This window comes from Cucumis melo, chromosome 8 (genome assembly GCF_025177605.1).
Source record: "Cucumis melo cultivar AY chromosome 8, USDA_Cmelo_AY_1.0, whole genome shotgun sequence".
Classification (NCBI taxonomy): Eukaryota; Viridiplantae; Streptophyta; class Magnoliopsida; order Cucurbitales; family Cucurbitaceae; genus Cucumis; species Cucumis melo.
Window position 1 is genome coordinate 2176965 of NC_066864.1, and position 18633 is coordinate 2195597.

Genomic DNA, 18633 nt, shown 5'->3' on the forward strand with positions numbered 1-18633 from the left:
TCACTTATTGGGTATTTCATATATCTTAAATTTGAAGTCCAAAAAAGTGAATTTGGACTAATTTTGGGATTGAAAAAGCTTATTGTTTAATTCTAATAGAATTATATATAGGTAAAATCTATGATCAAAATTCCTATGAATATATCCTTCTAATTTCACACGAGGCAACTAAAACTTCTAACAAACTCTCGTTCACTATATGGTCCTTTATCTTTGACTTTGACATCAAAGATTAGATGACTTCTTTTCTTTTGTAAGTCGTATTTTTCTTAAATTACAAATGTAAGCTAATAGTTTGATTAGTTGCGAATGTTGAATCGAAAAAAGCATGTTGTATTGGTTGATAATTACTTTCATATATTAGGTTTTTGTTTACCTTAAGAAAGAGTAGAAGTATATCATACCAAGTCAAGTATGTATCGATTTCTTTTGAAGATTACGCCTACTACAAATTTCAAATTATTGATAGTCAAAGTGAGGAGTCTAATATTTGACATTGAATAAATACAATATAAATGGTTTAATTGTATGTCATGTAAAATTATCACAAATCATATCTCAAACAAAGCAATCTAATGGTTCAAAAAGGATACATATAGAGAGAGGGAAAAGGAAAAAAGAAAAGCAATCTAATAGGAGGCTTAGGATCATAAAGTCCCTACCCTTATTATCATTATAATTTTGACATAGCTTTGGCCCTCCACTAATTAATTCAACTATTTTTAAAAAATACATTAAATTAATATCACTTTTAATTAAAAAGAATCATTCAAAATTTTACCAGATGGTGATCTTGACAACCACTCTCACAAAAATCATATCAAAATTCCATGTCTCATTTTACTTATGAATTAGCTAATTGTTACATAGATGGTTTAACCTTTTTCTTTTTCTCTTAAAGAATATAAGAATAATATATAATGTTAAACTTGGGCAATTTTCGTTATTCAAAACATAGACTTCTAGTCTTGTCATAAAGATATATGTTGAATTATAGTATGAATTAAAAAATCGATATATTGAACTCAATTTAATGACAATAATAATAAATAAACAAAAGATGATCATTGGGTCAAATCAAGTTTGTTCAATTTTCAAAGTGGAAAGTGAAGTTAAAACTCTTTTGGTGTTTTCCTTTTTTTTTATGTGGGTTAGGTTTGGATTTGATGTTAATCAGGGTTTGACTAACCCCTAAATTCAAACTTTATTTTCATACATCTATATGTTATAACATTTAAATGTATTCAAAATATATTATTACATTTATATCCATAAACTTTTAATCCAATCAATAACTTTTAATTTATAGGATTCTATAGTAAAAATAACAGATGATGTAAAATGCCATTAATGTAAAAGAGCATATTGATTGTGGCTATAAAAGGTCGCTTTTGATGTGTACTTAACAATAGTAGTGTGAGACGATCATATTTGATGCCCATTTACATCATAACATTTTATGTGGTTATCAAAATATTCCAATTATTTATTTATTTTTTTTTTCTTACATTATCGATATATTTTATATTGTAATCAACACTTTATTCATTTTTTATATTTCATTTAGTTATAAAAGTATTCACATTAATAAAGAATTTATTGACTAAGTCAAGTTTTAAAACGTTATAGCCATAATGCATGAGAAGAAGAGATCTAAACTAAAATTTTGACAAATTAAGATCAATTCATTTTTCAAATTTGGATAACTATGTCATGCCCTTTGTTTTTTTTTTTTTTTTTTAAAAATTTTATTTTATGACAATATCAAACATATATTGGACACAAATTAAATGTTGTGGTTAATAATGTCAAGGGTTTTTCAAAGTAAGACCCAAAGTTCATAGAATAAAAAGAGAAAGCATTGAAAAGTGCATGCTCAAAACATAAATATTGTTTGGTCGCTAAACCAAACAACGATATAAATAACAATTAGAACTAAATTGAATCAATGTATAATGCTTAAAACTAAAAAAGAAAAGAAAAGTAAAATAAAAGTGAAGGTGATAGTGGAAAGGGTTATAGGGTTTAAGGATGAGAGTAGGGATAAGATGGAGAAAGTGTTATTTTGATATGGAAAAAGAGGTGAAATATGTGATGATGAGATGAAGTGAGAGCCGCTTTCACATATAATTGCCCATTCACAATAATCTACCTCAATTTTCATTTAATTTCTTTTCACCTACAAATTACAATACCATTTTTTCTTTCTCCTATTTATTTATTTATTTATCTTTCTTGTTTGGTTTTTTTTTTTTCCCTCTTTTCTTAAAACAAAATAATAATAATAAAAAAAAGAGCTTTAATTGAATTATTATGTTCAGTCCATAAACATTAATATTCATTAAATTAACATAAGTTTGAATTTAATATGTAATAAGTTATTAACGTATTCCATATTTTGGTTTGCTCTGTTTCTGCTTTTTCTATAATACGCAATTAGTTGGCTTTCTCACTTTGGCTCTTCCCAGTTCCCAATCGCTACAAAAGATCCCATTTTTCTGTTTTCTATTATTTGTTTCACAAAGAGAGCACTGAGTCAACTCGGTTCTCTCTTTCTTTACTCTGTTTCTCTCCTCTTTCTTCTTTAACTGGATATGAGATCCTGATCTTTCACAGGCCCCGTTTTACTCTTTCTTTTAAAGCCCTTGTCATTCGGCTTTTCAAGTTCTTGTAGCTTTTTTACTTTCTTTTTTTTTCTTATGTTGTTTTTGAGAAATACCCGAACCAGCTATTTTTGCTTTGTTTTCCACGTCCAATTATTTTCCCTTTTTGTTTAACAATTCAGTCTTCATTTTGGTTTCAATTACTTCTCGTCTCTTTTGTTTCTGGGAAATCTTGGGGGTGAATTTTTCTCGTTCTATAACTGTTCTCATGGTTTCTAAACAAGTACATTTTTGAATTCCAATTTTTTTGTGGAGGTTTTCTGTTGATTTTCCTTATGGGGTGTTGAGATAAGTTGATTTGTTTTGGGTTTTTTTTTTTTTTTTTTTTTTTTTTTTGAGGGGAAGAATGAGTTCGAAGAGGAGGAAAGGGTCAGGTGACTCGGATGAGTCGAATCGGGCTGGTTCAATTTTCCCAGATGAGGTATTGGAAAGAGTTTTGAGTTTGGTGAAATCCCACAAAGATAGAAGCTCTGTGTCTTTGGTTTGTAAAGATTGGTTCAACGCTGAGCGGTGGTCTCGAACCCATGTTTTCATTGGGAATTGTTACTCTGTTTCGCCGGAAATTGTAATCCGACGGTTCCCGAACATTCGTAGTGTGACATTGAAAGGGAAACCTAGGTTTTCGGATTTCAATTTGGTGCCTCCAAATTGGGGAGCTGATGTTCATTCATGGCTTGTTGCTTTCGCTTCAAAATACCCAATTCTTGAAGAATTGAGGCTCAAAAGAATGACTGTAACGGACGAAAGCTTGGAGTTTTTGAGTCGTTCCTTTCCAAATTTCAAAGCCCTATCAATGATGAGTTGCGATGGCTTCAGCACCGATGGCCTTGCCGCCATTGCCACTAACTGCAAGTACGTCATTTCTTTCTTTTAAAAACTCTGATTCATTACGATGAGATCTGGGTTGTTTGGGGAGATCCCTTCTGTAAGAACAGAGAATTTTATTATATTTTATTAATTATTTTTTCCAACTTGGAATATGGATTTCTTTTGTGTTAGATGCCTCCACAGAAAAAGGATTTTTTTCATTTCCGTCGTGGTTATGAAATTAAAGCAATGTTTGGTTAGTTTGGTCACTGATTCGTTTCTTTCAATTAGCTTTATATGGGGTTGCTGATGGACACCACCCAAACAGTATCATGTCGGAATCATATTGAAAAGTTATGAACTTTATTCATTCATTCATTCAAAATGGAATGGGAACTAATAATACATACAATTGTACTACGTATAATTCTGTTATTGTGCTTATTAGAGCATCAGTTCCTACTGATTGAACTCCGATGATAAAATTTTTCTAACTTTTGCCATCTCCACCTCTCATTTTTCTGTTTCTCTTTTTTCTTGGATGCGACATCTAACCTGCTTTTTTTTTTCCCCGTCATATGGTCGTTGGCATATCACATCCCTGCAACTTTGTCTCCATTATTATCAACTTTTAATTAACTACTAATAATATGGGAAGATCAGTGATTGAACAAATCTGCCCTTCTGCCCATCTCTTTCTACAGGAATCTTCAACCTACTGCCATGGCTCCCACTGATTTTGCCACCTCCCCAAATTTGTTGTCTTTAATGAAGCTTCAATTTTGGGGCGGGGGGTGACTGTCTTTTATTTATTTATTATTTTTCAGGTGGATACTGTTTACTAATGCTAATAAATGGCGTTGAGTGTATTGTCATAAATTCTAAAACTTGTGATGTAGACGTAGAATACATGACCTTGTCAACAGTTATCAAAAGTAGAAACTGATGAATGTGTTCTTTTTTACTAGATTTGTTCTTGAAAATGATATTTAGTAAATAAAGCGAATCTCTGACTTCTTCATTTGGTTTCAGGAACTTGACTGAGCTTGACATACTTGAGAATGACATTAATGACAAGAGTGGAAATTGGCTGAGTTGCTTCCCAGATACTTTGAAATCTCTGGAAGTACTCAACTTTGCAAGTTTGAATAGTGATGTTAGTTTTGAGGCCCTTGAGAAGCTGGTAAGAAGGTGCAAATCGTTGAAGGTTTTGAAGGTCAATAGGAATATAAACTTGGAACAATTGCAGAGGCTGCTTGTTCACACTCCTCAGTTAACGGAGTTAGGCATGGGCTCTTTTTCGCAAGAGATCACTCTTCGGCAGTATTGCGACCTTGAAGAGGCTTTTAAAAGTTGCAAGAATCTGCACACTCTCTCTGGTTTGTTGGAGTCGACAGTGTTGTATCTCCAAGTTCTTTTTCCTGCCTGTGCAAATATAACTTTCTTAAATCTGAGCTATGCTATTCTACACGGTGGTGAACTTGCTGGACTCCTTTCCCACTGCCCTGTTCTTCGCCGTCTTTGGGTATGCCCGGGTTTTATTCTCCCTTCCTTTCCTTAGTTCAATATTAATGAGTGAGAGAGGGAGAGCAAGGATATGCGATGCAGGCACCTAGGTTCCTTCTATGACTGTTCATATTTGAGCTCTCTAATATTATGTTCCTGGTGCAGGTTTTAGACACAGTTGAAGACAAGGGCCTGAAGGCCGTTGGACTGAGTTGCCCCTTGCTCGAGGAACTCCGTGTATTTCCAGCACATCCGTTTGCTGACAATTTAGTCCATGGTGTAACTGAGTCGGGGTTTCTCGCAGTCTCTTATGGCTGTCGTAAACTCCGTTACGTTCTCTACTTTTGCCATCAGATGACGAATGAGGCTGTGGCCACCATTGTGCAGAACTGCCCAGATTTCACCCATTTTCGTCTCTGCATTATGAATCCCCACCAACCAGACTATCTTACAAAGCAACCAATGGATGAGGCCTTTGGTGCCGTAGTGAAAACTTGTTCTAAGCTGCGTAGACTCGCCATTTCAGGCTTGTTAACGGACTTAACATTTGAATACATCGGGAAATATGCAAAAAACTTGGAAACTCTTTCAGTGGCTTTTGCTGGAAGCACTGACTGGGGAATGCAGTGTGTTATGAGTGGTTGTCCAAAGCTGAAGAAGCTGGAGATCAGAGACAGCCCATTTGGAAATGCAGCTTTGCTTTCTGGTTTGGAGAGGTATGAATCCATGAGATCACTATGGATGTCGGCCTGCAAGGTGACGATGAATGGGTGTCGAGTCTTGGCGAAGCAGGTGCCTAGGTTGAATGTTGAGGTCATTAAGGATGATGGAAATGACGAATGTGAGGCTGAAAGTGTTTATGTATACCGCTCTGTCGCAGGTCCACGTAGAGACGCCCCACCTTTTGTTGTCACCCTCTAATCCCTGTAAGTATTAAAGGATCATTTTCCCTTTACAAAAATGAAGTTTGGACTCTGGATCAGATTAACAACTTGATAATTACATTTGGGACCTTTCCATCTTATTAATCCCCCAACATCGGACAAGAAATACATTCAAGTAGTCCCAAACCCCGATTATTTGATGGATATTACTATATAAATTTGATCATTCACTGCGTTTCTCTCATAAGAAGTGTTCCATTGTTTATTGCAGAGATGAATGAAGTGATAACTGAGGCACAACATCCATGTTATTGGAAAAGAAAGACTATATGGAGAGTTACAGAAGTTTGTAAAGAGAAGAAAAGTCACTTCGCTTTACTTGGGCAGAAAATTCTCAAAATGGGTTTGACAATAAAGCTTTTAAAGAGGATGATCTCATGAGCTGACGTTCTCGTCGTAGAGGACAGCAAGACATAATTGCAGTTGAATTATATTCAAAGCAGAGGATAAAGAAGTGTTGAAACCAGAAAATGGGAGGATAAAGAATTTGAAATGTGAAGGTGATTTCTTGGATGGAGAATTTGGAGAAGCCAAGAAAGATATTGGAGGCTAAAGTTGTGTTCTGTTCCCATGAAAGAGGCAAAATCCCATCTGTTTTCTGAGTAATGATTATCTATCCATTGTTTAGGAGTTGAAATAATTTAATTTCAGAAGTTTTTTTTTTCTTTTTCTTTAAATGCCATTCCGACACATCGGTTTGTCTCAATTGGGATATGGTGTATTCATCATTTTGGGAAAAACGACATGCAGTTGATTTGTAATTCAGCCCAAATTGATGAATGCCCCTAAATAAACCAAAGAATTTCTATTTTTGTTTGGTTTTCGATACGATGTTATTCACTTGTTTCTTGAACAATAAACAAAATAAAAAGTTAAAAAAAAAAAAAACAATAAAGAATTTATGGAATGCATACATATTTTAAATTGGAAAATAGAAGGCTTGAAAAAGACATAACGTTTGGAAATTAGTAATTAGAACAAGTGGAAATGAAGAAATTAAGATAAGAGTGTCCTTTTCGGTGTGCTGTCTGTTAGCTTTTTGGGTATCTTATTTGTCTATTTACTGATTTTACTTAGTTTTGTAATGTGACACTCATACCTCCATTGTTCGTTACTGTACACAAACTCCCAATGGGATTGTCTTCTAATACGAACTCCTTATCCAAACCCTACACTTCTCAAAACTATTCATATATTATCTATTCTTCATTTTTTTGATCAGAATCCTCATTCTTTTTGGACTAGATGTTTGTTTGAATTTCATGGATGTTGACATAGAGTTATATCTCAAAATCAATGACCAATCAGAGAGAAGTAATCTATATATCTTATGATGTCTTTCAATTTTTTTCCAATCCATAGAATGAATCCGTAAAGAATAAAAGAATAGTTTTCCTTTCAATAAGTTTTAGGGACTTAAAATGTGGATATGTATCCTATCTATAAGATCGACTTTTATTTTATTGATAGAGATAAACGCTACGGAACAAAAAAAAAGTTACAAAAACCTTTTTCTCATCAAACAAAATGAGATCCCACACCTTTATGATCTTTGCTCTCTATCATGGTTAAATTCCACATCTAATAGATCTACACACATCTCTACCTGAACAACACATGAGTGTAATAAATTCATTTCTTATAGATAAAGAAACAGCAAAAGCAAATTGAGAGTTGTAATTGGTTCTAAGTAGTAAGTTGTCACAGAGACCAATCAATATGTTCTTATCTCATAAACCACATCCAATGATGGTGTGACAGTTGAGATTACTTGTTGCCTTCTTCCTTCCCTCATCTCTAACCCTCCAATTTGGGAATCATTTTGAGTCACAAATCTTGACCAATACCAATGGTTCTTCCAAACTTTGATCATTTCTTCAATTGGGATGCCTTTAGTTTCTGGGAGGAAGAAGCAGATGAAAAGTGTCATTACACAAACCCAAAACGCAAAGAAAATGAAGAGACCAAACTTCATGTGGCAAAGCATTGTCATGAAAAGTTGCGCCATTGCAAATGTGAAGAACATGTTTACAGAAACATTCACACTTTGAGCTGCTGAACGAATTTCCAATGGGAAGATTTCACTTGGAACAAGCCAACCAAGAGGTCCCCAAGACCAAGCAAAACCTCCAACATAATTGCATATGCATAGAACCACCACAAATGCATACCACTTTGGCAACTCGTCTACCATTCCATTTACTCCAAATATCGCTCCAATTTCCCCCGCTACAATCGCCTATCCAAGAATACAACACATCAATTTTGTGGTTTTTCATGCAGATTACCTCTTTTCTGGGATCCAAATGAAAAAAGACCCACCTTTTGAAAAGTTAAGTTCTTTTTTTCATCATCACATGGTGAAGTTAACATAACAACCTCGAGAAGCAGGCGTGGTGCAGTTCTGCACTGTAGCTAAGGTCTTGACACTCATTCTAGTTGCTTGATACTTAGTTTAGCTACCTGGTACCCACTCTAGCTACTCGATTTACTCAAGTTGCTGTTTTTTCTTAAAATTTTGTTCTCAAAAAATTGAAATGAATATCATATGTTTGGAAAAAGAAACATCTACAGCAATATCTTAAGAAAAGAATGAAGAGTGAGCATTATGCAGCTAAGTTCACTACATGTTTTTTGTACCATGATTTCACCATTTGATGATGTAAGCAAAATGTCAAAAAACTTAACCCTTCAAAACCTAAGCCTTTTGTCATTGGGTCCTTGAAAAAGGTCATCTATAAGAAAATTCTCCCTTTTTTACAAGAGTAAGAACAATAAGCTTTCTAATTGACCTCTACACTTGAAGAAAAAAAAAAGTACCTGACATATCAACATCTGAATCCCTCCCATGAAGAAAAGGTACCTTCGTCCCCACCTATCAATACCATAAATCGAAACGACAGTGGCAAGTACATTCCAGGAGCCAGTGATGACGGCGGACATCAAAGAAGATTCGGATTCAAACCCAATAGAGTTGAAGAAGAGGGGAGCATAGAACATGATGGCATTGATGCCAGTGAGCTGTTGGAAAAAAGGAATTAGAATGGCCATACAGAGATGGGGTCTGTGTTTCCTCTGCACCAAGTTTTTCCATGGATGTTTGAATTGTTTTGAAGCTTCACTAGCTGCAACCAAATCTTGAAATTCTTGTTCAACATCTTCAACTCCACGAACTCTTCTAAGTTGAATTTTGGCTTCCTCATGAGGATCTTGTCCTCTTTCAATCATTGAATTTGGAGTGTCTGGTAAAATAATTGATCCACTGGTGATAATCAAAGCTGGGATTATGGCTCCTCCTAAACTCAATCTCCATCCCCATCCACCCTTAATCTTGGATGTGAAATAGTTAACAACATTGGCTATAAGAATCCCTATTGTAATGGATAATTGGAAGAACAAATTCAAACCTCCTCTGTATCTATAAGGAGCCATTTCAGAAACGTAGAGTGGCACTGACTGAAATGGTACAACAATAACAACTTTTTAAGACACATTACCCAAAATATTATCTTTTAGACACTTCTTAAAATTTAGTATCGACCTGATTTGTAAATCCAATACCGAAGCGGAGTAAAAGGCGACCAAGAATTAGCATCCACACAGCTGTAGCGAAACCATTAATGATGGCGCCAGAGCAGAAAAACATTCCGCCGAGGAGCATGGAAGGCCTATGGCCGAGTTTACGCGTCACTGTCGATGCAATGAGCGAGGAGACGAGCGCTGCCAGGTAGAGCGACGACGTGAACATCGTCAAAATTTGACTGTCGTATTGGCAGTATTGGTTTTTTGTGGAATTCAGAATCTTTGTCTTGTAAACATCCCGAAAGAACTTCTCCAGAAATGAGTCCATGGATGTCACCCCACCTCAAATAATTTTCCAATTCATTGATTGTATTGAAATTTAAATGTTCAGTTAATAGTATAGTTATGAAATGAAGAGTTAAATAACATCAACTTTTCAATTCATTTAAGAAACATACTTCTCTAAGACATGAAATAGTGTAGTAGCAGTTCAAATTTTCTCACGTAGTTTTGAAACATGATTAGGGATATTGAGGAAACTAATTAGTACCTGAAATCCCAATATCATAACCGAAAATGAGGCCACCCATGGCAGCAACGATGCATGTTATGGTGACGAAGGGAGTGAGTTTTCCTGGATACTCCGTTATACCCTCACCGGAGAGGACTCTTCCAACTGTAGCCATTTTTCTTTGAATCAAAAGAAAGAAAGAAAGAAAGAAAGAAAGAAAGAATGTAAGAAAATAGAAAAACAGAGAAGAGATTGGAAAAATGAGGAAAAAATAGATGAATTAAGAATTAAGAAAGAATGAAGATAACCCCAAGACCTACGAGTCAATGAGAATACTTATTTTCTTCGGAAGTCTAGCCATTCGAGTAGTGGGTGTTACGTTCACCAAATTATTATAAAGTCAAACAATCATGTTGACTGATATACTGTTAATAATAACTTTACATAACATTCAATATCATCTCTTTCACTGACTTCTTCTTCCACATGCATTTTTTTTAGTATAAATTGATATCTTTTCCATTTTTTCCCTCCATAAACTTTTATTCAATTTCGAGATGGACTTCCGTTGAATTTTGTTTCAGTTTAGTTTTCTTACCTTTCAAATTTTATATTTTTAATTTCGAGTGTATTAATTAAATTAAAAAATAATTAAAAGGAGTGAAAACTTAAAATCATTCTAATTCTAATTATTTTAGATTAATTAACACACATTTATACTAAACACCAAAATGTATATTTAACGGAAAAAAAATTGATTTTAAAGTGAAAATCTTAAAATCCAAAGTGTTAAAATAAAAATTAAATTGTAGTGTAGCTGAATTCACACCGATGGACATTAGGAACCAAAAATAAAAATTAAATTTAAAACTAAAGAGAACATTCTTACCTTTTTAGAATTCAGAAAACTAAAAAAGAAAATAGGATAAAAATCGTTTTTGTTCTTAGAAAATTAATAATAACATCATGAATGTCATGGAGCAAACGCTCATTGCAAATTAAATATAACAATGTCAAAAGTAACATTGAAATAATTAACTTTATAATATAATATAATATAATATAATATAATATAATATAATAGGTCATTAGATTCAAATGTACATAGAACTAACAAACAAAAATTAGATTTGTTTGTATCCAAGTAAAATATTTATGTTCTAAAAGTTGCAGAAGCTAAACCAAGTTTAACTCATTAAAAACATGTATGTATAAAGCAATTTAGGAAAGATGAGATATTCAAATTATTGGTAAATAAATATTAAAATTCCAAACCTTTGAACTAAAAAGTAAAAGAAAAAGAAAAAGAAAAAGCATCCATATATATCATATGTAATGTATTCGTTTTGTGATGATGTATGTATATATTGGTATAGATGGTTTGTGGATAAGGTTTTAAAATAGTAAAAATAATATAAGGTGAAGATTATATATTGATAAATTGATGTTGTCATAATTAATAAGAATGACATAATGTTAATATATATAAAAGTGATTTTTACCAAAGGGAAATAGAGAAAAGGACAAGAAAAAGAGCGTAAGAAGGCTAACAAAAATGGACAATTTCCATAAATTGAGCTAATTCTACGTTTTGACCAACTCCTAATCCTTATCGTTTCAATTCTCTTCAAATCAAACTACCTCTATCTATACCTATCTTCATATTTGTCAGGTTTTGTCTTCTCAATTAAGAATTAAGTTAATGTAAAAAGTTTATGTTTGAGTATACCACTCTTAGGGTATTCTTAATAAGAGCTAAGAAAAAGATCAGATCAAATCTGAAATTGGTTTTGTAAAACAAAAATTGAGATAGAATCGAATTGAGGGTTGGAGAAAGGATTTATCCATCCATATCCTTACATATGATATAATTGAAATAGGGGATTTTGTCTCTTTGGGCAATGGACGTTTTTAGTAAGAAAGTTCAAAGTTATATGAAAATTAATTTATTGAATTGACTTCAGATTTTCAAAATATTTCGATGCAAAAACTCTTGGCAATCAATAATCACTATATTAATGAAAACTATTGGCAATCAATGATCATTTTATCTCTTCCAAATGCATATAATTCAATGATTAAAACAACCACCACGACAAGCAAGGTCGAACGAGAAAAGTCATGACTTCTAACTTCCAATTTTTTCTTACTAACATTTCGTGAAATTAAAATTTAAGTTTCTAAACTTTGCGATTTTATTTTTACACTTTGAAATTTTAATTTGTAATAATTCGATCTCTGTACTATCAAAAATTTGTTTCAATTGTTTTTTTCTTACCTTAAGGTGACTTGTTTGTAAAAATTTAGTTCCTAACGTAAATATTTTGTCAAAATTAGATGATAATTTTTATTTGTTATGACAAAGACTTTGTATTATATATAAAAAACAAAAATCGAGTGTCTAATTTATTTATTGGTTTATATATGAAAAAAAGAAAAAATTTATCAAATCTTAACCTAGAGAGCTATTATAGAATGTAATTTAGAAAGGGAATAAGAGATAGGGTTTTTGAGTGATATTTTAGTTATGAAAGATTGATTTATTTAAGAGTTTGACGTGTAAATTGTTGTACCATAAGAACGAAATACTACGTCAGGGTCACAGCACATAAAGCTTTGTTATGCATAATATATATATACATAGGGGTATCCCTTCTTTTTAAGTTTTAACGACCCCACCGCAATCCACACACTTAGTCCACGCCCTCAGTTTCAACCTTTACTTTTGATTCAAGTCACTTTTATTCTCTATATTAAATATACATACATTTACACACATTATTATTTATTTCTTCTCTCTGTAACTATTTTCTTTTTTCATCTATGAGTGTTCTTCTTGTCTACTTAAGAATCTTTTATGTACAAAATTATAGATTGAACGAGAAGAGAAACTTCCTTAAAATATTCTTTATATTCAAATATTTTGAATGTCGTCTTATCTAAAGTTTTTGAAATGACTATACGTAAAGTTTCGGGTCTAATGTTTAGAATGATATTAGCATCTTTTTTTATTGATACTATCTAATATTATCTTCTAATAACAAAATTATTGGTGAACTATATAAATCTCCACGTCCATTTTTAGTGTTTATATTTTTAGAGTTTCGTTTGTTTGTCTATTTAATTTTGAATACTTTTTTTTTTTTAAAAAAACACTATATATATATATATATATATATATATAAAGACTAACTTTATTGTGTTTTTATTAATTCAAACTTAACTATTATTTATCTTGTTAAAATCTCTATACTTATATCATATAATCAGTAATGTAACTTTTCGTTTCCAACAGAAAAAAATGATTGTCTTGTAAACCTTTTCTTATTTTCATTGAAGGCATTCAAAATATAATAAATGCCTTCTAACAAAAAAGAAATTCTAATATTGGAAAATAAATATGTTAATTATTGATACTAATAAAAGAATTTAGATGTTAGCAATCCTCTTTATATTAGAAATATGGTAAGTTAAAGGTCAACAATGATAGATTACTGTGTGTAAAGTTAATGGGTGAAATAAAATTTATGCATGTGAGAAATTAATTTATGAAGATGTATCCAAATATTATTAGTATTATGAGGATAAAGTAAAAATAGATAAATGAAGTTGGTATTTAAATACCGAAAATACCCGCAATCAGAGGTATTAATTACATAGAAAATACCAATCCTAATCTCCTCCGACGTCTCCAATCACCGTATTTACGGGATATGCGTACTCCCATACCCCACGTATCAATATCACATGCTTTCCATCTTTTCGTTTTACGACGTCGTTGCATCTTTAAATACGACGTTATCCAAACACTGATAAGGCAATCCCCCCCAAAGGAAAACCGTAAAGAACCTTCGAAAAAAAGAATTATAAAGTTATAAATTAGCTGAGTCAGCAAAGTCAAAAAAATTGAAAAAATTATTCCAATGCTTTAGTTTCGCTGCATAATCCAAGTTGGACGTTTAGATGGGGTCCACCCCCACCGACGAATTATCTTGTAAGCATTAATGAAATGATGAAGTTTTTAAATCCAAGCCCTCCGATTCATCACTCCTTCTGTTCATCCACACCCATCAACGGTGGATACACCCCACCAATTCTTTCACCAAAAGATAACCCCCAAATATTTTCCATCTAATTATTATTTTTATTCTATTTCCTTAATGAAACCAATTAATATATATATATATATATATATATATATATATATATAATTTTTTTTTTTTTTTTTTTTTGTAAAACAAAATAGCTTTTGCAAAAGCTACATGGGGTTGCGATTTTCACTATAAATATGACTCCCAATTCCCTTCTATCTCTCCATCTTTTGCCTTTTGTTCTCTATATATTTTCCATATCTTCCCTAGCTTCCTCTTTCTTTCATTATTCATTTCATTTTTTGATTTGCTGCATTGTTTGAATTTTGTTCGTGAAAATGCCTGCTGTGGCTGCAATCGTCTCCGGTGATACCAAAAAGGAGTATCCCGGAAATCTTACTCCCTTTGTTACCGTAACATGCATTGTCGCTGCTATGGGCGGCTTGATTTTCGGTTACGATATTGGAATTTCAGGTGAGATGTTTTAACTGTGTTGAGCTATGTTTATAGAACATTTACATAAATATATATAAAAGTTGAAACTGGGTTTTTTCTATTATTAATTAGGTGGTGTGACGTCCATGGACTCGTTTCTGGAGAAGTTTTTTCCGGATGTGTACCGGAAAAAGAATTTGATGGCAACCAAAAACCAATACTGTAAATACGATAGTCCAACTTTGACGATGTTCACGTCGTCGTTATACTTAGCTGCGCTGCTTGCCTCACTCGTAGCCTCGACGGTGACACGTAAGTTCGGTCGTAGGCTGTCGATGCTCTTCGGCGGCGTTTTGTTCTGTAGTGGTGCCATCATTAATGGCTTTGCTAAAGCCGTTTGGATGCTCATTCTTGGTCGCGTTTTGCTTGGTTTTGGTATTGGATTTACAAATCAGGTACCCCTCATCTTCTCTCTCAATAATAACGATAACAATTTCTTTTCAAGGTTAACGTGATGTATAAAAGTGAGAAAATTTTAGCATTTGAGAACAGTAGGATCCATAAATTACATAGAATATGACCACATAACAAATAATAAATTAAAGTTGCACATAACTTTTTATGTAAAATGAATAAGAATATAAAAAATGAACATTTTTGTCGGTTGAGTCAAGTTTAGGTTTTTTTTTTTTTTTCCCTATGTTATGGAATGAGATTTTTTTTTTCTTTGGGGATTATTTAATATCTATTATCCGGTTTGCTTGGGTGGCTATGGCTTTTGATATCAAAAGTAAATAAAACTGGGAAGGGATAGGTAGTAGTAATGGTATTTGAAGAAGTAATGGACCTGACAACTGCTAAGAAAATGACAAATATGTCCTTTTTTGTTAGAGAGTTATTTCTGATTCTGATATGTGCTTCTATCTTTTCCTTTATATGTTTCTTTTTTTCATTTTTCTCACAATAAATCTGGTTTCTTTTATGATTCCAAACTCTGTTTTGTTCCTCAGAAAAACAAAAAGTTTGAGAGAAAAAAAAAAAAAAAAGAAAAAAAGAAGGAAGTAGAAGAAGAGTTGAAAGTACTTTGCTGTTGGCAGTAGGAACCTTTTTGACAATAATGAAAAAGATCCATCTTTTTGTTGTTTTATTATAGGTCCCTTAGACATTGAGATCACATTAACTTGGCCAACTAAAAAAATTATTGGAGTTCATTAAATCTAATTAAATTACAAATTAATTATTTTTAAATATCATTTTCAACCCCTTTTTGCTTCCCCTTAATTAATTAATCATCAATTAATTTATAAAAACGTTTTTAAGGACAACTCCAAAACGCAAAATTGGGTCTTCGAAAAATGACGTTATTGTCTTCTCTTCATCTTCTTGTTTCTTACTAATGAAAACAACATTTGCCAACAAATCAATAAAGCATCTTTTATTATGATACTATATATTTTGATAAAACAACCAAACAATTCCTATCTCTGTTAGAATGAGAAAAGTAACGATGTTTTAAAATAACATATTTATTTCATTTATTGTGTGTCACGTCAACATGTTTTTAAAAATAAAATGAGACTCGTCATGTTATTATTAACGAAGAATTTATTAATATTTATGAAAACAAATTTGAGAATACGATTGTATTTAGTATTATAAATTTTAATTATGAATTCATTAGAACTTAATTGAATGTATTGTAACACATTGTGTTTTGTGAAATTCAGTCGGTACCGCTATACTTGTCGGAAATGGCTCCATACAGATTCAGGGGAGCATTGAACATTGGGTTTCAATTATCGGTGACGGTTGGTATTCTAATAGCCAATGTTCTAAATTACTTCTTCGCAAAGATAAAGGGCGGTTGGGGATGGCGTCTGAGCTTGGGTGGAGCCATGGTTCCGGCCTTAATAATCACCATTGGATCATTGGTTCTTCCAGATACCCCAAATTCAATGATCGAAAGAGGCCAAATCGATGAAGCCAAAAAGAAACTCAGAAGGGTACGTGGAGTTGAAGATGTTGAAGAAGAATTTCAAGATTTAGTTGCAGCCAGTGAAGCCTCTAAACAAGTAGAACATCCATGGACAAATTTGCTACAGAGAAAATACAGACCTCACCTCACAATGGCTATATTAATTCCTTTCTTCCAACAATTTTCCGGCATCAACGTCATCATGTTCTACGCTCCTGTATTGTTCAATACCATCGGTTTCAAATCCGACGCGTCCTTAATGTCTGCTGTAATCACTGGCTCTGTTAATGTCGCTGCCACAATCGTTTCGATTTACGGCGTCGATAAATGGGGTCGAAGATTCCTTTTCATTGAAGGTGGCATTCAAATGCTTATTTGTCAGGTATTATTGATTTTTTTTTTGTGTCTGAATTATAAAGTTCGAAGTTAGTGGACCATATTATTGAATAATGTGAATTGTATAGGCGGTTGTAACTGCGGCAATTGGAGCTAAATTTGGAGTGAGTGGAATAGCGGAGAATTTGCCCCAGTGGTATGCAGTTGTGGTGGTGCTATTCATATGTATCTATGTAGCTGGTTTCGCGTGGTCATGGGGACCTTTGGGATGGTTGGTTCCAAGTGAGATATTTCCATTGGAAATACGTTCGGCTGCTCAAAGTATCAACGTATCTGTAAACATGATCTTCACATTTGCAATAGCGCAAGTGTTCTTGATGATGTTATGCCACATGAAGTTCGGTCTGTTCATTTTCTTTGCGTTCTGGGTGTGTGTGATGACAATATTCATCTACTTCTTCTTGCCAGAAACAAAAGGAATTCCAATAGAAGAAATGAGTAAAGTGTGGAAGACACATTGGTATTGGTCAAGATTCGTGACCGATAACAACTTCCAAATTGGAGCCTTAGAGATGGGGAAAGGAGGAGGAGGAGGAGGAGGAGATCAAATCATCAAGACAGTTTAATTAAATTTCTCTTCTTAGTGTAATTTAATTTAGACTTTAGGGTTATTGACGTTGACATAAGTTTGGTTATAATTTTTTCTTTTTTTCTTTTTTGTTTGAAAAGTTGTAGTGGTTATGTATACCTCTCGTTCTCTTATTGGTATATAGTGAGAAGAGAATATATTCTACGATTAATAATAATAATAATAATAAAAATTATTCACTTCCATTTGGTTTCCTTTTGCCTTTAGGAATTAAAAGAGACTATGTGTTTCAAACAAGCTTTCATCAACTTTTCTTTTAACTTCTATTTTCTATAATCCTTGAATGGTTTGAAAAATGGGAGAAAATTCTTAGCGTGTGTGCATCAATCTAGACATGGATTGTCCTATAAATTTCTCTCTCTCTTTTTTTTTTTTTTTTTCTTTTAAGGGTTATATTTTCAATTGTTTCATCATTTTTATTCCAAAAATTTTGAAAATTTATTCACTTTACCCATAAATTTCTCTCCTTTTATATTCTTTTGTAGGTTATGGGATCTTTGATTGCTGTGTAAATCTGTGAATTTAGATAAAATTTGATACACATCAGTGCTATGTCATTGTGTGTAGTTGGAGTACTTTATGATGTCTCTCATTTTAACTACACTTTTCAATTAATATTCTCTTACTTACTGCTTACACAACACATGTTGTTTACTTTACAAAAATTAATATTCTATTTAACAGTCATAGCATGTCAACAATTTATGTATTATATTCAACTGCGACCGACATTGGAAAGGAAATGAACATTATTAAATAATATGTTTCTAATTAAACTTTAGAAATGTTCTAAAAGGCCTTTAAAGTGTTTATTTTGTCATTGTTCCTATCAATTAATTTTAATCCTCTATCTAATATATCCTTTTTAACTTATTTAACCTTTTTTCTAAAAAATAATTTCCTTTTATTTATTTATTTTTAGTTCACTAACCTAATTTTACTAGTACGTAAAATAATTATAAAAATTGAAAAATCAAACCTTCCGATGAAATATATATACCAATTATTATTATTGAATTAAGTTTTATATATTCAACTAAAATTTAGTGATGTAATATATCACAAATTTAAAAGTTAATGTTTTATTGTTAATAGACGTAAACCAATTATCTAATCAATATTTGATAGTATAGAATTCTATCTTAAAATTTATCGGTGAACCAACGTGAACTTAACTTAATTGACATATGTATA

The 18633-nt window shown here is 32.4% G+C and overlaps 3 protein-coding genes across 3 annotated transcripts; 2 read left to right on the forward strand and 1 right to left on the reverse strand.

Annotated features, from left to right (window-relative positions):
* The first annotated feature begins 2415 nt into the window (after positions 1-2415).
* On the forward strand, positions 2416-6732 carry LOC103484554 (protein AUXIN SIGNALING F-BOX 2-like). Its single transcript, XM_008441686.3, has 4 exons — positions 2416-3515; positions 4503-4995; positions 5142-5902; positions 6132-6732. Exons 1-3 carry the CDS (start codon positions 3010-3012, stop codon positions 5895-5897), a joined length of 1755 nt encoding a protein of 584 aa, XP_008439908.1. The 5' UTR covers positions 2416-3009; the 3' UTR covers positions 5898-5902; positions 6132-6732.
* A 625-nt stretch (positions 6733-7357) lies between these two features.
* Positions 7358-10263, reverse strand: LOC103484555 (sugar carrier protein C-like). Its single transcript, XM_008441687.3, has 4 exons — positions 9993-10263; positions 9462-9784; positions 8741-9376; positions 7358-8159 (listed from the first exon to the last, which is right to left on the reverse strand). Exons 1-4 carry the CDS (start codon positions 10126-10128, stop codon positions 7635-7637), a joined length of 1620 nt encoding a protein of 539 aa, XP_008439909.1. The 5' UTR covers positions 10129-10263; the 3' UTR covers positions 7358-7634.
* A 3949-nt stretch (positions 10264-14212) lies between these two features.
* LOC103484556 (sugar carrier protein C-like) lies at positions 14213-17622 on the forward strand. Its single transcript, XM_008441688.3, has 4 exons — positions 14213-14518; positions 14612-14934; positions 16207-16836; positions 16919-17622. Exons 1-4 carry the CDS (start codon positions 14383-14385, stop codon positions 17414-17416), a joined length of 1587 nt encoding a protein of 528 aa, XP_008439910.1. The 5' UTR covers positions 14213-14382; the 3' UTR covers positions 17417-17622.
* The last annotated feature ends 1011 nt before the right edge of the window (positions 17623-18633 follow it).